This window comes from Mustela lutreola, chromosome 3 (assembly GCF_030435805.1).
Source record: "Mustela lutreola isolate mMusLut2 chromosome 3, mMusLut2.pri, whole genome shotgun sequence".
NCBI lineage: Eukaryota > Metazoa > Chordata > Mammalia > Carnivora > Mustelidae > Mustela > Mustela lutreola.
Window position 1 is genome coordinate 78132803 of NC_081292.1, and position 26607 is coordinate 78159409.

At 39.9% G+C, this 26607-nt stretch overlaps 1 protein-coding gene across 1 annotated transcript in view; it reads right to left on the reverse strand.

Moving 5' to 3' along the window:
• Positions 1-24629, reverse strand: part of RP1 (RP1 axonemal microtubule associated) — a 363653-nt gene extending 339024 nt beyond the window's left edge. Inside the window, exon 1 of the mRNA XM_059166436.1 lies at positions 24573-24629. Coding sequence (XP_059022419.1) covers positions 24573-24581 — 9 coding nt within the window. The 5' untranslated portion in view covers positions 24582-24629. The remainder of the gene's footprint in view (positions 1-24572) is intronic.
• Positions 24630-26607: the final 1978 nt, after the last annotated feature.

Genomic DNA, 26607 nt, shown 5'->3' on the forward strand with positions numbered 1-26607 from the left:
CTGAATGGATACCAAGTCCCATGAATAACATCTATTTATCAACTCATCTATCAGTGCTATCATAATAATAAAATGTATTGATTATTTATTTTGTGCCAGGCACCATGGTTAATGCTTTAAATAAATTATTTATGTAATCCTCACAATAGCTCTATGAGGTCTGTACTGTTATTATCCCTGTTTTCCAGGTAGGAATACTGGCATAGAGAAAGGAATAGTAATTTACCCAAGGACACACAATTAGTAAGTAGTACAGCATCCCAACCACCTTGCAGTAATCTTCTCCACTTAACGTTGAAGCCTATCTGTGTGAAGGAAAAAAATGCCAGGCTAAGGAGTTTTGATTCTATTCTATAGAACAGGGAAATGCCCTGAAGTTTTTTGAGGAGGGAAATGACATCATCAGAACTGTACACTTCCCTGACATTGCTAAGTCAGATAATTTGGAGGGAGGAGACTGTGATGACAGACAGACCAGTGAGACGGCTCTAAAAATAGTTAAATCAAGAGTTCCTGAGAGCCTGACTTAGAGTAATGAAAATAGGAATAGAAAGGAAGGAAATTATTCTCAAAAAATTTCAGAGGTAGCCCCAAAATAACATAACAATAGGTTGATTGGAGAGGACAGGGAGATAAGCAATTTATTTAATCCTTTAAATGAATAATCTTTTGTAACTATAGAATCCAGCACAGAGCACAGTTCAGCAAAACTTGCATGAAGAAGGAGAAGCAAAAAGGACAAGAACTGGCTCTAGTAAGTGCGTGCTGTGGTCTTGTTTAAATGAGTAACTCCAATTTTTCAAGCCTAGCAAAATTACAGTGTCATTAACAACAATTCTCATAAAAGGAGAGAATTGTATAAATCCATTCCATTTTAACATACATGGTTGAGGTCCTAGAAAGACATCCAGGTGGTGATGTTCAAAAATCAGTTATTAATATGACACTGGAGATTAGGAGAGAGGTCAAAATAAGCAAGAGATATAAGCTTTCGAGTGAGAGGATGTAATCTCTGTCTTGGAATCACTGAGAGAAAGTGTTGTGAAAAAGGTGAGGATTATTACTCATATAATGAAATGAACAAACTTTAGAAATTATATATTTACAGTTATGGCCTATAATGGACAAAATAGTCTAGGTCATGTTGAGATGACAGAAAGATCCCCAAATCACAGTGGAGTTTCACATTCCCATTAGTGGCTGATCAGATGAAACTGATCTAAATGTACTTTAAACTAAAATTCAGATGATTGTGATTTAAATGTCTTAAAGTCTACTATAGTCTTATGGAGAAACAGAATTATTGAAGTAGAATTTTACATATCCCAAGAATTTAAGCTATACTAAATTAGAACTTATCATTTCTATGGTTTGAAAAAACTTATTTTTTAATTTGAGATAAATTATTGAGTTATAATCACTTGGTCAGAATTTGATAAGTATTTACTGAATTTTAAAAAATGGGTTTCTTGGGGCGCCTGGGTAGCTCAGTCGTTAAGTGTCTGCCTTCGGCTCAGGTCATGATCTCAGGGTCCTGGGATCTCAGTCGTTAAGTGTCTGCCTTCGGCTCAGGTCATGATCTCAGGGTCCTGGGATCGAGCCCCACATCAGGCTCCCTGCTCAGCAGGAAGTCTGCTTCTCCCTCTCACACTCCCCCTTCTTGTGTTCCCTTTCTCGCTGTGTCTCTGTGAAATAAATAAATAAAATCATTAAAAAAATAAAAATTAAAAAATGGGTTTCTCTAAAATATTTGTCTGTCAGGGCTCAATCATCTCTTCCATAAAGGCTTCAAGAGTGTTCAAAATAGCGTTAAGGAGTATATTTCATTTCACCATAAAAGGGAATAACTTCGGTATGAGTGAAAGAAAATCGAGTTATCTTCAAAATATGTATAACCAGGTTATGTTTAATAGACAAGTGAGTACACAAAATTATTCCTAAATAACTTTGCAGAACAATAAAACAAAGTCTCTGCTTAAAATAATCAGGTTAAGGGCGCCTGGGTGGCTCAGTGGGTTAAGCCTCTGCCTTTGGCTTGGGTCATGATCCCACGGTCCTGAAATAGAGTCCCACATCGGGATCTCTGCTCAGCAGGGAGCCTGCTTCTTCCTCTCTCTCTTTCAGCCTGCCTTTCTGCCTACTTGTGATCTCTGTCTGTCAAATAAATAAATAAAATCTTTAAAAAAGAAAAAAAATAATAATCAGGTTAAGTAGACCCCAGGTTTATAATTTTCTGTCTCAATTGATAAGCGTTCTTGGGATTTCAAATCAATTATTGGAAGCTTAGAAGACACAGACATTCTTGAATAAAAGTGCACTATACAGAAGGATTTATTTATTTTAAGAGAGTTGCAGGTTATTTTTTTTAAGTGAGAAAAATACCTTGAAATTCTTTTAGACTGAGCTGACATTTTTACCTTACAAAGGAAGACATTTAGATATTCTCTCCAAATAGCAGTTTTATTCTAATCCTTAGTACCAAATGCTGTCATCAAGAACTTTCCTTTCCTGTTAGAGATTTTTTTTTCAATCTCAAGCATGGTCTTTTTAACTCATTCTAAAAATGGAAATTTCTGAATTCAGTTTAAGTTCTTAGTACATGTATCTTTAATGAACAACTTCCATAATGATTATAGTGTCTCTAGTGGCCCTTACTTGTTTTAGAAGTCTCTATTTTTATTCTTTGCATCCTAGCACTCCTAATGAAATGAATGAATGTATAATCATATATTGGAGTTTAATCAAAGTTTGAAATTTAACTCTTAGTTTTGTCTGAAAAGCATCATGTCAAATTTATCTGTGTCTATACTGTTTTGTTGTAAAAATGGTTCAAATTATTTTTCATCAAATAAGTTGAGTTATATCATAACTGCCCTCCTCCAATGGTTTTTTCAAAATCCCCCTCTAAGCACACCAGAGAAGAGTGTTTCTAACATGTTTCTAACAAAAAGCGGAACATTTGTAAAGGCGGAGAAAAGAAGACAATTGGATGATGCTGCTAGTCCCTGCATGATAATACGGTCTGGCTGTCCATGGTGAGGTCCTACCACTTCCAGATTCAGCCTTCCCATTATCACACTAACAAGATCCAAGGTGGACTGTCCATGGTCCTATCCACTCTAGGGCTTCAGGAATGTCTTGGTTCCTGCACAGCTGGACAGGGAGCCCTTGGACACCTGCATGCCCCTGAACTTCAGCTTTCCCTGCACTCTGCCCTGTGGACCAGCCTGTGTTTCAGTCTGCTATTCTTGATCCAGGTTCATGCTCCACTTCTCAAAAAGACTGCCACAAGCACCCCACTGACTGGACTGAGCTAGTCCAGCCCTGCTTTAACCCAGTCAGATCTCCTTCCTGATACAAGTTCTACCAATGAGACTGTGGACTAAATACAAGTTTTAAGTGAACGATAACTGCCGTAGCCCTTTCAACAAAATGACATGGCAGCCCATTCTATATTGAGGGTGTTCCCTGTATCTCAGCTGTTCCCTTCACAGGGAAGCCTTCTGCCGTTGCCCACGTGAGCCCTGCAGTCTGTCACTCTGCATACACTGGATATGACAGCATATACCAGATGGCCACAAGATTAGCTGGATTTGTGAGTGATTACCAACTAAGTTGCTGATGTGCAAGAGGTAACAGACTGCTAATGCAAGGAGTTGAATTCCAGGCTGAGATTGAGATCTACCACAACAGAGCTAATACAGACTTCTGAGAAGAAAAAAAGGACAAGATAAAAATGGTGTTCAAGATGATATGCTAGTAGCAGAATGTAGTATAGACAGAGGATGGAAAGGACTGGAGAGAGAAATATAGCATAAAAACAGATCTGTAATAAACAAATTTTAATAATTGGCCTAGAATAAAATGGTAGTTCTGTAACAAAAGCAAAGGATAATGATAAATTTTAAAGAAAGAATCTCCAGCTATAGCCACTCAGTCAATGAACTTGCCAAGCACTGTTCTAAGCACAGGAGAGAGAGAAATGAATGAAGCACAGCCTCTGGCCTCCGAGGACCATCATTATAAAGAGGGTGACACGGTCACAACTTCATTCAACACACATTCTCTAGCTTCCTCCCTTTGTGCCTTCCTTAGAGAGGTTAGAGAGTCAGACACTCACCTCCCAAACTCTCAAGTCGGTAATTTAGGTGATCTTATTTAGGCCAAGACAGTGTAAGGGAAGATCTAAAGGGGCACTTCTAGAAACTTTTGTTTTGTTTTTTATAAAAGAAACAGACATAGCTGATGCCACCCCTCCCTGTCTGGAACATGAAAGTAATACACGGAGCTAGCAGGAGGCAATAGTGTAAAGATGAAACACACGCGAAGGCTGGCCAAGGATGAAGATAGAAGGAGAACCTTGATAGCTGTGTATGAGCAACTGGGCAACCTGGCAACTGTCTAACTCTTCCTGTTACATAAGGAAAATTAACTCCACTTCTGATACCAAGTGCTGGAAGAGAACTCTTTGTGGCAAAGCAACCAAATCTGACCCTGGAGAATTACAAAGAAAAGGAGTCTGTTAAAGAATATTGAGTGGCTCATAGGCTCTGTGAGAAGTCTAAAGAATGAGGCTCAAACATAAGATTCCAGAAAAAACTTAAGATTCTATACAAAACCTTTCATAGTACCAGCCTAATGAGGGGGCACCTGGGTGACTCAGTTAGTTAAACATATGCCTTCAGCTCAGGTCATGATCTTGGGTCCTGGGATCCAGCCCTACATCAGGCTCCCTGCTCAGCAGGGAACATGCTGTCCCTTTCGCTCTGCCCCTCTTTTCTGTTCATGCATACTTTATTTCTCTCAAATAAATAAAATACTTATTAGTTATTAATTAAAATAAAATAAAATAAAGACCACCTGATGAGGAAGGAAATCACCTGCCCGCCACAGAGCCTGAGGTGCTACAGCTTGCATTCTTGTTGCTTTTCTACCAGGAAAACAACTATACTACAAATAAGATCAACCTAGGATAGTCACCTTTGCTGTCACCCTAACCAAAAAGTCAATTCCACAAGGAACCTACTGGCCTACCGTGTTCACTTTCAACCTTCTATAAGTGCCTGTGCCTTAAGGGAAAAGAAAATGAAAAGAAACTATGTAGCTTGTTTGGTTTCTATAGGAGGAAATAATCTTTGCCCTCCGAAGATCCATAAAGTGGGTAATCTCCCAAACTCAAAAAGGGATTCAGATGCTAAGAACCTAATGAATTGCAAATATACATTGCTATGGTTGGGTTGTTTGCAAAAAAATGATTACTATAGACATACCCCATGACAATGTAATCCGTAAATCAAGAATTGGTGTCTATTCCCCACCCCTTGAATTTGGGCAGCTTTGACCAATAGAATGAGGCAGAAGCGACATGATGCCAGCACCAAAACTTAAAGAGAACTGGTATACTTTGCTCTGAGAATCCTATTATCTACTATATGAATAAACTTGGGCTGGCCTGCTAGATGATGAGAGAAACTTATTCCAGCTGCCCCAGTCACCCAGCCCTCAGAAGCAGAGCTACCTACCTGACCACAGATGCATGAATAAACCCAGTCCAACCCAGAAGGTCACTCACTTGAGCCCAGTCCTGTTGGCTCACCCAAAGAAGTGTGAGCTCGGTACATGGTTGTTTTAGCCTCTAACTTTGGGGTGATTTTCTAGATCATTAAAAGCTAAAATAAGAAGAAAGGAAAAAATAAGTAAATAAGATAATTTCAGGTACAGAAGTGATAAAGAGATAAAATAGGTTAATTTAGTAGAAAGTGATAAGGGCCACTCAGTTTCTCAGGGAAGTCCTCTCTAAGAAGGAGACATTTAAGATGAAACTTCAATCTGAAGGACTAAGCAAATGCTATTCAAAAATATAGAAGAAATGTATTCCAAACAGAAGGGACATCATGTGCAAAAGCCCTGAGACAGAAATGAGGCCACTATGGCTGGAAAATATGTAACAAAGTAGAGAGTAAAAAAAGATGAAATCAAAGGAATAGAAAGAGACCAGAGCGTTTAGGGCTGTCTAAGCCATGGTAAGGAGTTTGGAATTTACTTACCAAGTAATCTGAGTTACATTTTAGAGAGTTCATTCTGGTTGCTATAAGAAGGATGGAAATTAGAACTGCTGTAGAGACAGGAGCCTTGTTAGGTAGCTACTACAGTAGTGATGAGAAGTCTTTGTACCTTCAGCTTAATTTTTCCATGAACCCTAAACTGCTCTAAAAAATGAAGTCTATTTTTTTTTAATTGAGGAGAAAATGAAATCAATTTTTAAGAGATCAGAGAAGGAGATCCAGGCAGGGAAGAAGTCAACAGCACCTGATACTTAATGCTAAGCCCAGCCTCCAGAACTGGACCTCCACAGGAAGCAGTATGATGGAGTGGAAACAGTGGGGACTTTAGAGTCACAGAGATCTGGAACTGGATCTAAAGGCCACTACTTATTAGTTGTGTGCACTAGAGTGAACTATTTTCCATCTGAGCCTCCCTATCTTCTATAAAGTAGAAATAAAAGTAACTATGTCATAGGCTGCTGTCACAGTTCAAGGAGTCGCATATGAAAGTGTTTAGCCAAACCCTTTTTAAATGGTAGGCATTCTAGAAGTGTTTGTTTAATTCCCTTACATTTTACTTCCCAGATGGAAGATCCAGTATTTAAGTAAAAATTAAAAACCAAGGGACACTGAAATCAAAGTAGACCTATGTCTGGAGCTGTTGGAAAGTCAGCAACCTTCTTTCTTCCTGTAAATCTCATTCAATTACATGTCCCCTCAATACTCTCACTTACCTACACCTGCAGGCTGCCGACACAGGCTTATCACCCAACATGACGATTATAAAACTTCGAGCTAAACGGAAATGTCAGCTTGTGTCCTTTTCTGTTGCCAAAGCCCATTATCCAGTTCCTCCTTGGGTCCTGCCTCCTGCCATGATGAGATCCTAGCACTGCAGCTACTTTCCTAAACTCCAGCCCAATTGCTTTCTCTAATCTCCAGTTGCTTCCTGTATCAGTCTGAATTCTGAGCCCACCCAGCTCTGAACCTCAGTGCCATGATTAAAGTTCTCTGGGTCCCTCCCATTGCTTCTCCATTCTTGTATTTGCTTTTTCACACCCAACTCCCTTCCATACGCTCACAACCAATTGCATTCCTCTGGGAGAGTCCATCCTGAAAGGCTTGTCCCCTGCAGAAGCTTTGTTTCTGCAGGATTGCTGCTTTAATCTTTACGACACCAAGTATTCTGCATTTGGACTGGTTTTCCATCCCAGGGAATAACTTAAAATGCAAGATGCTCCATAATCTGCAGCTAAATTCACAGCATAAAGTCACAAGCTGACCCACCAATGGATATTAAATTCCTTATCAAAGGTGGATTAACTGTACTTTAAATGTAATTTTAAAATAGCAACCCCACAGATACAAATGTAGTGAAAAGAAGGGCCATGTGTACCCCAATGTTTATAGCAGCAATGGCCATGGTCACCAAACTGTGGAAAGAACCAAGAGGCCCATCAACGGACGAATGGATAAGGAAAACGTGGTCCATATACACTATCGAGTATTATGCCCTCATCAGAAAGGATGAATACCCAACTTTTGTAGCAACATGTACAGGATTGAAAGAGATTATGTTGAGTGAAATAAGTCAAGCAGAGAGAGCCAATTATCATATGGTTTCACTTATTTGTGAAGCATAACAAATAACATGGAGGACATGGGGAGATGGAGAAGAGAAGGGAGTTGAGGGAAATTGGAAGGGGAGGTGAACCATGAGAGACTATGGACTCTGAAAAACAATCTGAGGGTTTTGAAGGGGTGGGGGGTGGGAGGTTGGGGGAACAAGGTGGTGGGTATTATAGAGGGCACGGATTGCATGGAGCACTGGGTGTGGTGCAAAAACAATGAATACTGTTACACTGAAAAGAAATTTTTAAAAAATTTTAAAATTTTTTTAAAAAATAGCAGTGGCCATAAGGCAACATGACAGGACAGCTTTGCTTTGTAGGAGGAGAAATTTGCAAGACAGGGCTTAAAATGGACTAAACTTAACAGTATGAAATGGCATTTTTGCTGTAATTTTAAGCTTTGTAAGTAGAATTTATAAATGTGTCTGAGGGGGGAAAAAAAAAAACAGTGAGAAGGCTAAAGAAAAAAATTACATTCGAAAATACAGAAAAGAAAGAGATCTTTCCATAGACTCACAGAAATTAGAAATGGAAAAAGTCTTTAGGCCACCTTGTTCATTTTCCTGCCAGCAAAACTCACTGTCAAGTGTCTGTCCAGTCTAATTTTAGATGACCTAAGACTTTTGGCTTCAGGTAATTCATTTGTAAAGCTATTCTGCTGTCTAACAAACCTCCATAAGTTGTTAAACCTTCCAGTTGTTCAGCCTAAATTTCCAACTTTCCAGGAGGTTCCAAAGGTTTTCTTGTCCTTCCCTGGCTGCACCACCCAGACACACTACTAGAGGGAGAAAATTCCTCTTCCTTGTCAGATCTGCCTTTAAAACACCTAAAAGGTGAGAATGCGACCTCACCAAAACCAGAATAGGCATTCTCTAAAGATCCCTGGGCTGGTACGGGAGATCTCCAGGCCTAGTTTCCTTGTTTTCAATATTACAAACCATGCCAGAGACTTAAGTATGTCTAAGTTACATTTTGCTTCCCACTGTCTAAATAGTTCATTGAAATACCTAATAAACACAATCACTTATTAAATGGCTAATACATACCAGTCATTAAGCCAGGAGCTTTATTTGTGTTGACTCTGATCCTTCAGCAACCTCTCACAATAGTTTTTTCTCTCATTCTACATATGAGGAAACTGACACTTGTCTTGGGTCCCCTGGCCATTTAAATGCATGTTGGAGCCAGTATTTCAGTTAAGTCCATCTGGCTCAAACCCTTGCTTTTCTGCTGCCCTCTGCTGGTGTTGCTGCATCATTGTCAGAGTATTAACACCTGGTGTGGGGCTCTCCAAGTCCAAACAGAATCCAGGCAGAATGTGAAGACAAGGATGATGCAGAAGACTACCCTTCCCAGGAAATAAATTGGCTCTGAGCATTCTGGAGACGGACTCAGAGAGAAGTAAGTGAACACGGTAGTTCCATGTGTGCAGACTGATTTTGAGGAAGGAGTTGGTGAATGGAGTTAACTTGTGGGAACAAGGAACCTAGACTCAGAGGCTAGGGGAATACCAGGGTATGGAATGGGGTCTGAAGTTCCTAGCTTCTCTAACTGGGAAACGACCAGGGCCAGGGAGCAGAAGTTTCTGATACTCAGCAACCACATGTACATTGCTGATCATTCCGTGTGGCTTCAAGGACCCCGGATCTATCCGAGGCTGTGAATCAGGGTCTGTGCAGACATACGGGACCAGGAAGCTAATCCAGACCCTAAGAGGAATAGTATGACTCATTCCTGCAGCTAACTCAATAATCCCAAACACCCCAGACTAACAAAGGACGGAGCTGTGCCAGGAGTCACCAAAGCCTTTCCTAACCAAAGTGACAAGGAGGAGCACACCTCCCAGGAAGGTGAGTCATTAACTCCTCCCTGGTCTTGGGTCTTCAGAATTGGTCCTACACTTCAGCTTCTTGAATCTTTATGTAAAACATGCTGACTAGACTCAACATTAGTTTTCTTAGTTTTCTCCCTCATTTGGAGGGAAATGTTAAGAATAATCAAAGAAACCGGACTACAGCTACTGATTTGCAGCTGTGTGTCTACTGAGATAACACAAGTGGAAATCTGGACACTTTGAGCCCCTGACTTCACTTTCCTAGACAAAAAGCTATGTTGATTAGATTGGCAGTTTTTGAAACAACACACCAACACAGCTCTTCAAACTTGCTGCAGATTTTGAATTGGAACTCTCACTGACTGCATATCCAACCTTTGGAATGAAGCATTGGAACAAAAAATAAAATTGGAAAACTAATTAAGAATCTGCTTATTTGGGGAAATGATTTCATTTACCTCATTTTTCAAAGGACAATATATCTAATTCTAAGAAGGGCACGAACAGACGCAAGTTGGAATCCCAGCCCTATGGCTTATAGGATGTATAACTTGTGTTGAGGCAACTAGATTTCCTGAGACTGTTTTATCAGCTGAAAAATGGCCAGCTCACAGTGTGCCATGAGAATCAAATGAATTAAATTGCCCAGCCCAGTGTCTTGTGCTTACTTAACAAATGCTAGAGTTCTTCCTTTGAGTCACTGGACCAAAGTAGAGAGAAGCTCATTTTGCGAAGCCATGATATAAGATATTTTTATTTGGAAGGAACCCTGGAACCCTTGTTAGAAATTTAAAAACATTTCACTTCCAGAGCAAAAATTGAAGGTAAAAGAAATGAAATACAGAATTATTTTTGTACACTTCCAACTAGTTTTTGTCAACTAATATTCTTTAAGAAATTACTTGATTCCTGGGGCACTGGGGTGGCTCAGTGGGTTAAAGCCTCTGCCTTCCGCTCAGGTCTTGATCCCAGGGTCCTGGAACCATGCCCCACATTGGGCTCTCTGCTCAGCGGGAGCCTGCTTCCTCCTCTCTCTCTGCCTGCCTCTCTGTCTATTTGTGATCACTGTCTGTCAAATAAATAAATAAAAATCTAAAAAAATTTTTAAAAAAATTACTTGATTCCTCGGAGCCCTTCTCACTCTATATTTAGAAAATATTTCAATGCTTCCAACTTCTTTCTGAAAATGTCTACCAAGTTTCTCATCAGTGGAATTTATCTAAGTCTGAGGTGATCAACATACCATGTGGAAAGCCAGTGCCGTACCCTGATGAAGCCCATAATTTGACAATAGACACACCTGGATTGGAACTCCACCTGTACACTTTCCAGCTATGTGTCCTGTATAATTTTATAGTCTAAGCTCCTACCTGCCCATCTACAATATGGTTATCATCATATCCACCGTATAGTTTTATTTTGAGGATTCAGTGACATAAAGTACCATAGCACCAAGTAAGAAATCATGTTAGCCATAATTATCACCAAGTAATTCATAACACATGTGACTGCTCCATGACATACTTACTATGTAAGAAGGAAATGTGAGTTTAATAATACATTACTCATTATTTTGCAAGAGCAAAAAAAGTACTTATTCATATAAGGAAAACCACATAGACCAGAAGCTTGGAACGCAGATTCATTATTTCTAGCATTTATCTTTTAATTACTACAATTACAGTAACATTTTCTCCCTAATGTGGAAGTCATATATAAAGGACTGACATTTTTTACACCAAAAATGGGCAGTTTTTTCCCATTACTCAGGTAGCTTTCTTTTATTTAAAGTCTCCATTTCATATTTAAACTTGTAGAATAGTAGAACTACACATAACAGCATTCTAAGGAAATCTAAAACATATTCTGATTGATGAATTTAATCAAGCCTTGTTTTTAGAATAGCTATCAAGTTTAGCCTTAGGCTATTGATAACACTGTCCACACCTAGGATTGCCTCACCACTTTATTCCTGTTAGCCAGAGCTGGAGGGAGTCTTATCTAGGAAACAAAGCCCATGAATTTCCGGACCCAAAGTGGAAAGAGATTAACTCCTGTCCTGAAATAAATCACTTTGCTGTGTTTTTACTTCCAGACTTCTAACACTTTCCCTGAAGTTTTGGATATGACCAAAACTGTTACATGTCTGTAAAAAAGGTGATTTATTACATTCAGATCCCAAATCAAAATGGGAACCTGCAGTTTGGAATCTCTTCCTTATGACCCACCTGACATCATTTTTTTTTAAACATAGCTAACAACGACTCTTCTGAAATCTAACATACCTGTGAAGAATGTCTTCAAAGCATGAGAAGAGGCCCAATGTAAATTAGGTCATCCTTAAGTAATGCAAGAGAAGTACAAACATACACTTCCGTGGCTGCTAATGAAGTTAAGTGAGCAGATGTTGTAAGACTGATTACCAGCATTAATCAGTCGTAAGTATCTGACATATTCATTCATTTTTTTTTTCTCCTTAGAATATGTAAATAGCACATAGGCTGGGACCTTTCCAAGTCAACAAAGAGTGATTGGGAAAGTGGTGTCTTACTTGTCCTTGCTCCTACCCTCAGGGTGAAAAAGAACTCTCCCACCAGTTAATCATGATTCTATGGAAATGGACATATTCTATGCCTCCAAATGCTCCAGGGCCCTGCTCTTTCCAGACATCTCTGTGGCTTTTCTGCATCTCAGAATAGCTTTGTTATGTTAGGGAATAACTAATTCAGGACCTCTAAATTCCAAGTCATCATAAGACCATTGCCTTGAAGTGAAGGAGTTGCTTTTGCGGAATCCCTGAGTCGCAGTTATGCATTTGTTTCTTCAATTCATCTAAAAGTGGAGAACTCATTGGCTGAGGACAGGGGCCATAGTTAGTCAGGATATAAGAAAATTCTGATTCATATTGAGCCAAACTGATACTCAAGATGTCTTCTCTTTTGTCTAAATTCTATACTTGACAGCAAGGGGAGGTTCAATATAAATTGTGGAAATGTCCCTCAAAGTGGAACCTTTGGATAGGGGTGGGTGTTCCTTCAAATTCTCAGCAGAAGGGCAAGCACTAAACATGAAGGAGGCCTGAAAAGAGTTGACAGGGTCCCATACACCAGGCTGAAGTTTTAGGGCAAATTTCTAATTCCTGGCCTAGCCAACCTAGATTGCAAAATCATAAGAAAAAATAAATTATTGTTTCAAGTCACTTGGATTTTAACTCACTTTGGAGTGGTTTGTTACATAGCAATAGATAACTAAAACATGGACATATACTCAAATTTTCAAATAAAACCTCATGGACTAACTGAAGCCCATTCCTAGGCTCCTTCTTCTCCCCAGTGACACAGCCCACAACCGTCAGTGGTCATCGGTGGAGTGGGGTTCGAAATGACTTTTGCATACCAGGATCTGTCCCTCCTTAGGCTCTCAATAGCATTACTTTGTAGTTTCATATGGCACTCATACTGTCTCTCTTCTCGTAATGATATGTGTACTTTTTTTCCTCTTAAATATACTCTGAGGAACTATTTCTCTCATCTCTGCATGCCCATTAGTGCCTGCTTCCATTCCTCTTCCGTCAAACTCACCAGTACTGGCCTGGCTTAGGACATACCATCAGCATCATTAAGGCCTGGCTTAATGATGCCATAGGAATCTGTGTTAGAACAAGGCCTTTGTAGTCATCTGGTTCTCACTCCTGCAAAGCTGTGTGACAGCTGCATGTGTGCAAATCAAGACTCTATTAATACTACTCCAAACTACTTGGAAAGAGCTCAGGGCTTGAGTCAAATGGTCCTGCTCCATGCATGAACCCTAGTATACTATTTCCTAACTAGATGAACCTGAGCAGACTACTGAAGTCCCTCTGTGTTATGTTTTTTCCATGTATAAGGTGGAGTTGTTCTGATTTCATAAGGTTTTTTTGCTTTAAATATCATGTATGCTCAACACCTAACCTAGTGACTGATACCTAACACAGAATATAAAATGTTGCGATAAAATACTTCTATGATTGACTTTGTTATGTTGCTAAAAATCAGCTCTTTCCCTCATTGTAATGTTGTTGTGGGGGACTTCTTTTTTTTTCTTTTCTTTTCTTTTCTTTTGAAAAGGAAAGTTCTAAAATCAGATACTATTTAAATGTAAACCGAAGCATTCTCAAATTTGAGGGACTGTATTGAGATCTTATCTCCCTGGCTTCATATAAAAATCTATATTCCCTTCAAACATTAGAACTAAGTTAATCAATCAATTATCTTTCTCCTGAGGTTGTTATATTTAGTCTCAATATTAAATGAGACAAAACACCAACAGTTTGGTTTCCCTCTATGTTCACAGTAACGATGGTTGCATCCTTAAAACTGAATGCCCACACAAGTGACACAGCACAGTTAACAGACATTTACACCTCTTTTCTGTTTGCTTTGGAATGATTGAATGGAAAGTAGGGTCTACGCCCCTCACTCAAGGCGCTATGTCTCATTTTTCTCAGAAAAAAGAAGGGTGATGACTTATTTATCCAAACATGGTTAAGATATCTGGTCTATTCTGTATCCTCCCTATAATCAGGGGGTCACAGTTTTATGACAAAATAAAGAAAAGGGATTAAGATCTGTTGAGCATTGTAGGAGACAGGACAATGGAAGAACAGAGCATCTAAAGGTCTCTATTTATAGTAATGATGTTATTATTAACATGAGCTTTTATGCAGAGATTATAAAGAGTGTGTACACCCCAGAGGCTCAGTGGTACTAGTAACAAGTGACTTAAACTCTGATCAGTTTCTTAAATATGCTAGCAGACACTCATATAAATAACTCCTTAGAAAATTACTTATTTAGGGGATGAAAATGACATAGTCAACCCATGCAAATTTTGACACTACAAACCTACCAGCGTGTGATCGCGGGGTTGGGCCAGGGGAATAGTGCCCTGTTAGCAGTGGACATGTGTCCTGAATGCTGGTTTGTCACTTGCATGGAGTAGACAATGAGCACATAGAAGTAGATGATAACAGGGACCAAGCCTCTTCCTTTTATGCTGAGCCTAGAACCACTTCATATCTACTGATGATAATGAATAGGAAAAGTTTTTCAACAATTGATTCCTTTTTATACTTTGCATAACCCTATTCCTTAGAGGTCTGTTCTGCTTTCAACACTAAAAGAACTACATAATTCAAAGAAGATTCCAGCCAGAAGGGTCCTTGGAGGTTACCTAATCCGGTACTAGAGCTTTACAGATAGCACGCTGAGATCCGGACAATTTAGTGACTTGCCCAGGGCCATACAGCTAATATGTGGCCAAACTTGAATTACTTCTCTTTTCAAAGGTTGGGTGACTTTAATTAAATTGTTGACAAAGTCACTTTCTCTAAATAATTGTTTATTGATCCATGAGAATAAATGAACTCTGTGACTGTGCTTCTTGGTAGATATGCAGCCAAGTGGGTCTAATGTCAATCAGCTGGAAACACTATGTGAAGACCATTTTCCAAACCTAGCAAACAAGCTCCATTACCTGAGTGAACTGACCTCTTAATTTATAAGCCAAGTTTTCCTCATACTGTTCTTGCTCACAAAAGACTACAAATAAGACTAGACCTTGGAAAATAACCCAACCTCCATGTTCCAAAAATGGTGAGTCAGTAGCTTTATCTTTCAACAGAGGGGACAATATGTTATGAACTGAGTCATTGCTGTGTGCTAATTGTGTTCCCTAACTGCCAGTACTTGTGAATGTGACCTTGCCTGGAAGCAGGATCTTTGCAGATGACCAAATTAAAATGAGGTCATTAGGGTGGGCTTTCAACCCATACGACTGGTATCCTCACAAAAAGGGGAAACTTAGAGACTAACATGTCCTGAGGGAGAATACCATGTGAAGATGAAGGCAGAGATTGAGGTGATGCTTCCAAAAGCCAAGGAACACCAAGGATTGCCAGCAAACACCGGAAGTGAGGAGAAAGGCAGGGAACCAATCCTTCTCTCTCTGCCCTCAGAAGGAACCATCTCCAGACATCTGGGTCTTGGGCTTCTAGTCTCCAGAACTGCTGAAAAATGACTTTCTGTCATCTAAACCACCCAGCTTGTGGTAATTTTTTGTCAGACCTAGTAAACTAAAACTATTGTTTCATCTGAAAAAAGGAGGGAACAAACTAATTGATCTCACCAGCCCTTGGAGACCAACAGGTCCATTCTATATAGGCATGGACAGGGGCTCCAAGTACATGCCTTGTCCTGGGAACCTGTCTGCCATAATGAGAGGGGAGGGGCTACATCTGGCAGACAACAAACAAATATTCACCAAGCACCTATTACGTGTCAGCCACCAGGCAGGGCATGGAACACGGCCATGAACCAGAAGACACAGTCCCTGAGACCCTGAACCCAAGTCTCCCAGGGAAGATCAGCTCTAAACAAGTATTGACAAGTGTGATGTGTGCTGTGCAGACATAGAGGCTGCCCTGGGAAAATTAGGTTAGTCTGTGGGCAAGAGGAGACTTCCATGAGCAAGCAGGGAGAAGGGAATGAGGGTAAAGGAGTAGCACCCCAAGAAAGAAAGGTGGGTTTGGGAGGAAGTGGTGTGCATGTTCCATGTGGGACCATCACAGGGCTCACAGCATCCACCATTCTCAAGGGAAAAGGCAGCCTAGTCAGCCAGAAAGGGGATAAAGGAGGACTGGCAAGTGAAGGAGTGAACATACCTCCCATGATATAGTGACAGCCATTAGTCACAGTCCATTGGGACCACACCTGGCAAAAGAGGTGATGTTTACAGCAGAGGCAGTAGTGCAAGTTTCAAAGGAATCCTACCATCAAGGTACATGATGAGCCTCCTACTATGTGCCTGACTTCAGCTATATTTAAATTTCTGTTGGGCCTAATGGCATTCTTTCTGTTTCCTATTTAAAAATGGAGTTAAACAGGCTGCAAACAGAAATTGTGAATAAGCGTGTATGACTTAATCTAGACTACAAAGCCAGTTTTCCTTTCAATGAGTTTTGGTCATTAGGTTCCTATGAGAGGGTGTGTTCTTATTTATGTACTTGCTTGTTTACTTAACAATAGCTAGGAACACTAGAAACAAATCTTGACAATTACTTTAAACCACACGAAAGGAAAGATTGACAGAACACTAAATACTCTGAATTTGTTTCTAAAGAGTGATGAGAACATTCTGTGAATTCATGAGGGAGTGAGAGTCTTCCCTAGATTTTGTCCATGTGCTGACTATATGGAGAAAACTGGAGAGCTTAGATCAATCCCATTGACCCTCAGAGCATTTGATTTTCATTTGATGGAATTTGAAAGCATTTGTCTCACACTATTCATGTTCACATCCAATTTCTTGAAGAATAAAAGAACACAAGAGTTCTGACATCCTTGCCCACAGGAAGTCAAGGTCAGCCCAAGATGTGTGCAGAACCAGCATTCTCTCTCCCAAATCCCATGCTGATTTATCATACTGCAAGGTATGATAAGAAGCTTCTTACCCCATTTTTAATGAAACATCAGTCAACAAAATATCTCATGTACACACCAGTTCTGGCCAGTTGATCCAATTCAATTAAGCAATTTTTTTTTTTTAATCTGTAGAGAAAGGATTGCTAGCTATATCTCAAAATCCATTTTTTTCTTTATTTTTGGTAAAAGAATTCAAGCATATTTCTCAGTATTTTTTGCAGCCACCTATGAACATGTCATTGTTCTAACCACAGAGGTGGAAACAGAAGTGTTGTATGGTTCCTTCAGGAAGACTCATTAATAAGGAAGGGTCCCTTTTTTCCTCCAGCTTCCTCACAGCAGAATGAAAAGATAGAATCCTGAGTCTCAACATTATAGATCTACCATATCAACGCTGGACTGTATATTCCAATTTTGTAATAAGAAAGAAATGCATTTGGGGCGCCTGGGTGGCTCAGTGGGTTAAGCCTCTGCCTTCGGCTCAGGTCATGATCTCGGGGTCCTGGGACTGATCCCCGAACTGGACTCTCTGCTCAGCGGGGAGCCTGCTTCTTCCTCTCTCTCTGCTTGCCTCTCTGCCTCTCTCTGTGTCAAATAAATAAATAAAATCTTTTAAAAAACAAAAAAAGAAAGAAAGAAAGAAATGCATTTAAATCTATTTTTCATGTTTTAATTATGTGCAGCAAAAATAATCTAAGAAAAGCACTTACTGTTTGCCATGCATTACACTAGAAACAAATCTCCCTTCACCTCCCCCACCCCCAATACACACATACAGACAGAATATAAATAGTTTGGGTATTGTAGCAAGGCCTGATCTAATGAAGCAATCACAAATAGATCACACTGACCATAAACATTTCTTCTAAAAATTGTACAGAAATTCAGAGGACCCTGAAATTTTGTGAAACATTCTCAAATCCATGAGTTTTTAATAAATTCTTCTTCCACACACAGGGTTTTTTTTTCTGAATGTACAAAGTGAGGTCCAGCTTCCCATTGCTTACTGCACTCAAAGATCATTACACTAAAAATAATTACCCCAAAACCAGTGGGCACATTTTTCCTTCTCCATCCTACCTTTTAAAAAGTGAAGTTCTAGAGACCTGCATGCCTATATTTTTACTTTACTTTTCCTCAGGAAGCCTCTTGATAATAAGTGTATGTCTGTGACCTTGATAAGCTTTGTGTTATGCTGTTAAAATAAAGCCTTTTGTAGATTCCTCAAGGGTATTTGGATCTGATACTATAAAAAAAATTGCTTAGATTCTGATGCCCTTATTAAATTGGCCTTTTAATAAGAATATAATGGAAGCTCTCTACTCATTTTGCCAAGTGTAGGCATCCCTCTGTAAGTGTAAAGCCCTTAACTGATGAATAACAATAGTACATTCCTGTGACTAAAGTGAAGTTTGACAAAATACGTCAAACAGGAATTTAGATGTAAGGAGACAAAATAATTGCCTATATTGAAGAGTTTTTCCCTTATGATTTATCTTTAGAAAGTAAAAGTCAGGTTGCCTCTTGAGCTACGGGGATTTAACTATTCAAATTAACTCTAAGAAAAGCAAGGAACACCCAAGGTTGAGGGTGCACCCAGAGAGGCAGCCAGGACTTGCAAGAGGGTTATTGGTCAGCTCTGTTTCCCCTCCTTCCCAGAGCTCCCAGTAGAGTCAGACCAGGGAGTCTGCAGGACCAGATGAGCCTGAATGTTTCACCTCCACCATTTTTGCCAGACATCTCTCCCCACAGTGCACTTCAGGCCCTGTGAACACCCCTTACTATGTTCTGTCAAATTCAGCATACCTTCCCTGGTTCTGGAAGGTGCTTTTGACTCTGTGGTTTATGGCAGTTGTTGGTTGGAGCCCTTTGTAAATAATTAGTCAGCATTAAATCTCTTACCTTTATTTCACTTCCAGACTAGTTGGGTGGAGGCCAGGGTTTGAGAAGATAGAAGAGCTCTGATCTTAGCTCTTGGCTGTTTACTGCCCATTGACCACAGCTCTCTGGAGCCAGCCTCGGGTTACAAGCTACAGCTCAACCAGGAGGAGCAAACCCAACTGAACTAAGACAGCTCTTGCTGAAGAAGGTAGAACAAAGCAGCCACCAGATGGAGATTCTCAAACTGAATGGCTTCTATATGACCAGTGCCTGTTCTGGTCAACCCTTCCCACAGTAGAGAAGGAAATAGGAGGGGTGGGTGTTGTTGGTGAGGTCCTTCGCTCTCCTAGAGAGCACTGCTGGAAACACATGAGCTTTCCTTTGATTTGGAAAGAGGAATGTGGAGGACCTATGTTAAGTTAAAACTTAACTCCTGACGGAGAGCCTGGGGTAAGCTCACTGCCTCCTGAAGTAGGGATTGAAGTCTTCCAGTCTCGCTCCCGTATCAGGAGAACATTGATTAAGTTTGAAAAGAGTCAAAGATTATTGTTAAGAATAGGGAAGGCATAATGGATTGAATTGTGTCCTGTCCCCACCCCCAAACTGATATCGTGTTGAAGGCCTAACCCACAGTATATGACTGTATTTGAAAATAGGGTGATTGCAAATGTGATTAGTCAAGATGAAGTGATACTGGATAGGGTGGGCCCCTCATCCAATACAACTGGTACTTTATAAAAAGGGGAAATTTGGATACTGATATTCTTCTATAAGCCGAGGTACATCAGATATTGCCAGCAGGCACCAAACATGGAAGAGATTTCCCCCTCACAATGATCAGAAGGAGTTAACCCTGCTGACACCTTGATCTTCAACTTCTAATCTCCAGACTGTAAGATAATAAATTCCTGCTACTTTAACCACCCAATCCATTGTGCTCCATGACGGCAGCCCTACGACATTCATACAGAAGGTGTCGAACTAACAAGACACAGGCCCCAAAAAACCCAGAGTAGTCATGTCCAGGACCCTCAAAACCCAGGTTTGCATGCCCAAAGAGTAACAGTGAAGGGCTATGTTCCTCTCAAATCCTTAACCATGAGTCTTCTGTTGATGGACTTTGCGAATTCTCTCTCCTCATGCCCAAATAGGGAAGAATGAGGCAATCCGGATGACCACTTCCTGAGGCCACTCCTACTGTTCTTACTGTGTCACAAAAAGGAAACTGTGATTTAGAGAGCTTGGGTACTCTCCATGTTTGCACCATGAAGCACGGGGTCTGTGTTTCCAACCCAAGCCAGGCTCAGGTTCCAGACTCCACCCCCACCTCTGTCATAAACAGTGGCAGGTACCTGGTATTTGGTGGCATTCATTTTAGTATCACCATCAGACCCTTTGGTGGCCAAATTGGAGAAATTCTTCTGGCAAAGAAGCTTACAGTAAGAAGACATACCTCCACAAGTTGAAGACCACTGCTGTCAATCTTGAGCAATATCTGTTCCTTAAGCTGACTAGCCCTATTAAGATTACCAGGACAGGGGGAAAAGAAAAAAAAAAAAAGACTACCAGGACAGGGATGAAAGCTGCCAAGTCCCACTCACAGCAGACCTGAACTGAAATGTTCTAGGGAGAGTCATCATTTCTGTGAGAAAAAGCCACCACGGCCATCAAATCTGTCACATCAGCGTATCTTGAGGTAGCTCCTCCTGTGATGCGTTTACCCACATTTGTGATGAAATGGCCAACATTACTGCTTATAGATTAGTCCTTTTCTGCTATTTCAATGTGTTTGACAAATGGATGGGCCTTGTGGCCAGGAAATGAAAATTTGGGTATCAAAAAATAAGAGCTAACACTTGTAAGGCATTTAAAATGTGCTGGGTTCTTAAATATCAAACCACCCTACAAGAGAGCTATTTTATCTGCACCACTTACATGGAAATGGAGACCTAAGGAGGTGAATGACACCCTCCTGCACTACACATCTCTTTGAGAGGTCTATCCCAACAAGTGAGGCTGTCTCAGAAATCCAGATTTCCAGAATAACTGAGGAGACAAGAGGCCCTGAACCTCTTCCTTCTTGGACTCTTTCCGATCTCTGAACTGCTTAGTAAGCCACAAAGCAGCCAGAGCCAGCCCCAAACACAGGCCCTTCTCTTCTGGGCCTTAGGGGGAAACTAATTATGCTTTTCTCATTCTTTCCTTAGATTTTACTCCCTTCTGTACCAGAGAGGTAAGATTTAAGGGGCAGACAACAAGGCGTAGACTTAAGGGCAAAGACCATAGGTACTACCGGGATGTCTTGAGTGTTGTGGGAGTCTGAACTTCCAGGACCTTGGTGAAGGATGCCTCAGTGCGGCCTGCCTGATTGACCAGTACCTGCAACGCTCATTCAGAGCAAAACCTATAGAAATAGAAGGCATTTGCCTGGTCCCTTGTCCTTTGCAGAGAAACTTCTGAGATCTTTGGAAAATTGCTTTTCACTTCTATGTCAAAGAAGGTCCCATCGTCTAGCATCTACTATGGAAATGCTTTTTTAATCAATTAATACTGAAATCTGAATAATTATAAATTCACCAACCCTAATATCACTAAAAGTGTTTAACTTACTCCAGAAAGCAGTTTATATACCATAAGCAAATGTTATCATTTCAATATGCTGTTTAGGAAAACCTTCTCTGAAACATCAAATAACTTCAGATGTGAACAATGAAATTATTTAAAGCAAAGCCCTTGGGAGCCTGAGTGGCTCAGGGTCCTGGGATCAAGCCCCACAATGGACTCCCTGCTCAGCAGGGAGCCTGCTTCTCTTTTTCCCTCTGCTTTGTTTCCCTCTCTCTCTCTCTCTCTCATAAATAAATAAAATCTTAACAAAAATACTTTAAAACAAACCACTCATCAATCAGTATTCATTTTCTTAATGGGCATAAAAATGTTACACCCATATTCACTAGTTTTACATATGAACATAAGACAAGAAATTTTAAATTCTTAGCTTTGAATCCTTTGGTAATAGAAAAGCTGCTGAGTTTTTTAGGAAAGTTAATTTTAAATTACTTAATATTAACTATCGGATCTCATCTTTATCTAGACAAGTTAGGAACCATCCATTCACTTGATAGCCAATCTCATACACTTTCTTAGCTATGATACTTTGTTGTGATAAGTGATATTTATATTAATATCCCTGAGATGCTATTAAATTTTGAAATACCTTCTCAAAGGAAGGTATTATATTTCTTTCAAATTATTTCCTTTATTTGAGTATAGTTATTGTATGTATGATATTCTGATATTAATTCATATATCATCAGGATGTATAATTAATTGGAATTTGGCATTCACCAACCATGCATGGAAAGTAGAGGCGTACTCATAGAATGTTCTAGCAATGATACCTGTTGTTGATCTTTTTTCTGTTTTCTACTTACTAAAATTCTTTTGTGACTAAGTAAGCCAACCTGGAATAAAATAATCCATTGGCCAGGCCTTATACACTCTAACACTAACACCTGAAATACCACAACTTCTTTTTTTATAAGCTGATGGTCTGTGCTGTTCACTTGCTCTCTGACTTCACTAGGTAAGACATGCCTGCCAAACTTCTCTAGCATTTGCGTGTACCAAAGGAATCCTTCCGCTGTGGTAATGCCCCAGTCTTCATTGCGTTTATGTTTCTAAGGGTGCTGTTTGGTTTTTATGTTATATTGCTATTAAATGATTCTTAGATACTGAATAAAGTAAATATAAACAGAAACTAAACGCCTATTGCTATGGCACCAATGACAAGTAATTCAGCAATCACTTTGAGTCTCCTCATAATCTACATTACAAATTTTAAATACATACATTGTGATTGTGCAAAAGAAAGAAAGTGATGTTATACTGTGTTCTTATGAAAATATTATGCCATTAATTTCAAATATGCCAAATGAGATAAGGAGATTGGGGATTTATTAAGAAGCTTTAGCAATAAAAAGGTTTAGCTGGACTGGGCTTTCAGTCTGTAGACTGACAGAAATGTCTAAGGATCCACCTTCTGAGGTAATAGGGCTCATCTAGTCTAGCCACTCCGATCCTAAGCAATTTCATTCTGTGGTCCCCTCAAAATCAGCTCCAATCTCTCTAGTGTCCAAATCTTTGTCGTAGGTCCTAAGGCTGCAGAGTTTAACCCTATCTTCAGTGCTGAGGGGAATACAAGAGTCAGCGGTACGCCCACACTCCTCCTATGGAGGCTCCACCTCTAGCCCCACATAATGCCACTGAAGGCCACCCACATAGGGATGACATCAAATATGCTAGACAGTGTGGGTTTCCCTGCTCAAATGATGTCAGCATGTCAGTTCCAGAACAAGTAAGATCAATCTGTTTATACATTGTGTGCTCACAATGTACTAAGCACTGTATGTAGTGGCATTCCATCGCCCTGCCCTAACTATTCCCAATTTACAGATGGAAACAGGAAGGAGGAGGTGGAATTATTTACACAGGGCTGGAGGACTTGGAGCAGATGTTCTGAGCCGCCACGTCAGTGCAGAGACCTTGGGGCCGGCTGCATTCTTCTTACTAGGCAGAATGCACAGGGAACACGGCACTGAGCGAGGCAGAAGGAGCTTCTTCGCGGGCATGTCTAGAAATGCATTGAGCCTGTTGGACCCTGTGCAATCTTCCTTGCTCCCGCCACCTCCACGGCTTTCCGAACAGCTAGTCACTTAATCAAAATGAAAAAAAAAAAAAAACTTCCTCTTGAACTGATAAGAAAAAAAAAATCTAAGATAATAGCTAACATTCATGCAGCAGTTTAGTTTACAGTGTGTGAGGAGCCCTGAGGGATTTGCCGGCAGGCACATCCCAGGGCTTCCAGCTCTGGCCCACAAGCTCTGACTCTACTTCCTGTGAACTGCCAGGACACATCCAAGCTTCTCCTCCCCATCTACCCATTCTGCAACTAGGATGTTTGCAGCTTGACTGTTAACTTATTGAACATGAAAAATTGCAAGTACAAAAATATGAGAAATTAATGTCATCTACATTAGAAACCAAGGGAGAAACTTGCACGTTAGAAGCCATATTAAACTCCTTCTCCCATTCAGGGACTGAGTCCCTGAATATATATATCGGCACTCTGCCTTGTTCTCTGAATATTCTTTTCCTATTCTTCAATTTTATCCCTGTCATCCCATATTAGACTATGTGGACGTACCTGGATAGCCTCCTGAGTGGTCTTCAGGTATATGTCTAGACCTGCCCCATCATGAGCTACTCTATTTGCCTCCATAGTTAATAAATGTCAGCTGTTATTTCTAAAAACAAAGATTACTCATAATATTTCTCTGCCTTACACTCTCCAGTTATCCCCAGGGCTTTAAGGATTAACTCCCAAGTCCTATGCTAGCCCACAGGCTCTTGAACTTAAGGACAAGTGTCCAAACAACCTCTCAAAACTAGAATATCTCGGAAACACCTGCAAAACACTTCACAAGAAAAATTAGTTCGTTCACTTCCCCCACAGCAACCAAGACTAAAAATTACTTAGCTCAGTCCTGTCCTGCATTCTTTACTCATCTTGGGCATAGTAAGCAATTTCCCTCATTTAAATAAAAGTTAAAGATAGACTCTCGTTTAAAAACTCAATAAAGTTTTATGAAACTTAAATTTTAATTACCATTCTCTACCAAAAAAAAAAAAAAAAGAAAGGAAAGAAAAAAATCATGTATTTTACCTGTAACATCCAAAGCCTACATAGAAAGTCTTCAGTTGTTTCTAGTGTCTTAATCAAGATGGCTACATTTAAAAGAATCAGAGCAAAGGGCCTGGCATCCCTGGGATACTGTTGCTCAGATACTGCTTAGGAGTAAACCTGGTTTTCATTTCCTTTGATCAAAGGAAAGAGCAATGTTTGCATTGTCATGTGAATCGCCTGTAGTAACAGCAAACACTTCACATAACTCCCAAACCACGCGTGCAATGACAAAGGATAGAGCTCGGGTGAGATTCGGGGCTGTTATCATGGATCAGTGAGTGGATTCCCTCATCCTGATAAAATAAATAAATAAATAAATACAGACTAGAGCACACATAAATATTTTCCCTTGTCTTTCCAGTTGCCTATAATAACAAGTAAATAACATATTCTAGATAAAATTCAATTTTATTAAACGGCCACGAAAGAACCTTATTTTGTTATTTTTCTAATCAATAGATCTTTTGCGACATATAAATATAATTTGGCATATAAACCTATGATCCTTTTATCTTATTTTGAAGTTGATATTTTGAATATTTATCTCGAAAAGTATGTTTTCATCTAGACACTATGAAGTGGAGGTAAGTCCCCTAACAAGTGAATTGCTGCTGCATTTAAGACATGTGCCAGCCACGCCTGGGTGGCTCAGTGGTTAGGCCGCTGCCTTCGGCTCAGGTCATGATCTCAGGGTCCTGGGATTGAGTCCCGCATCGGGCTCTCTGCTCAGCAGGGAGCCTGCTTCCTCCTCTCTCTCTCTGCCTGCCTCTCTGCCTACTTGTGATTTCTCTCTGTCAAATAAATAAATAAATAAATCTTTAAAAAAAAAAAAAAAAAAAAAGACATGTGCCAGCCAAAAAAAGAAAAAAATTCTGACTTCAAAGAGTTCACAAGTTACTTCCTGTTCTAGATGACTACCAAATGACATATTATCTTTACTTTTCACTTATTCTCTTGACAACCATGTAAGTACCTATTCTGGCCAGGCAGAGATGGACTCTGAGGAATGCCACAGCCGAGGGAGGACGGGACCCCAGAACGTGACAAATGTATCAAATCACTTGTCATCATCATTGCCTTAATTTTGGTCACCAGAACCCCTGGTCGAAGGTCTTCTATTGTTTTCTGGGGTGCTTTTGAACGACTTTATTGGAATATAATTGTTTTACAAGGAACTGCACATGTTTAATGGGTACAATTGGATGAGTTAGGATGAAAACAAAAACCTACGAAACAGTCATCACAATCAAGAGAACAGACATATCCAACACCTCCCAAAGTTTCCTTGTTTCCCTTTGTTTTTGTCTGTTAGTTTGTTTTTTAAGAGGGTAGATTTCATGTTTAGTATTTAACCCTCTTAAATATTGAAGTGCACTGTACCGTATGTTCATTGTAGGCACTATGTTGTACAAAGATCTCTAGAATTTATTTACCTAGCATAATTGAAACTCTAACCACTGAGAAACAACTCTCTGTTCCCTTCCCCACCCCCAGGCCCTGGCAATCACGATTAAGCTCTCTGCTTTTATCACTTGGACTATTTTAGTTATCTCATATAAGTGGAATCCTACATTATTTGTACTTCTTTCACCAGTTCATTTCACTTAGCATAATGTCCTCCAGGTTCATCCATGTTGTTGCAGATTTAAAGCTGAATCATATTCCATTTTATGTATATATGGTTCACATTTTCTTTTTGCATTTATCCGTCAATGGGCATTTGAATGTTGCCATATCTTGGCTAGTGTGAAAAAAATGCTGCAGTGAACACGGGAGTGCAAATATCTCTTTGCGATCCTGATTTCAATTCTTTGGAATAAATACCCAGGAGTGGGATTGCTGCCCTATATGGTAGCTCTATTTTTAATTTTTTGATAAATCGCCATACTGTTTTCCATAGTGGCTGCGCCAATTTATATTCCCACAAACAGAGTACAGGGGTTCCAATCAATTTCTCCACATCCTCACCAATATTTGTTTCTTTTCTTTTTCTTTTTCTTTTTTTTATAATAGC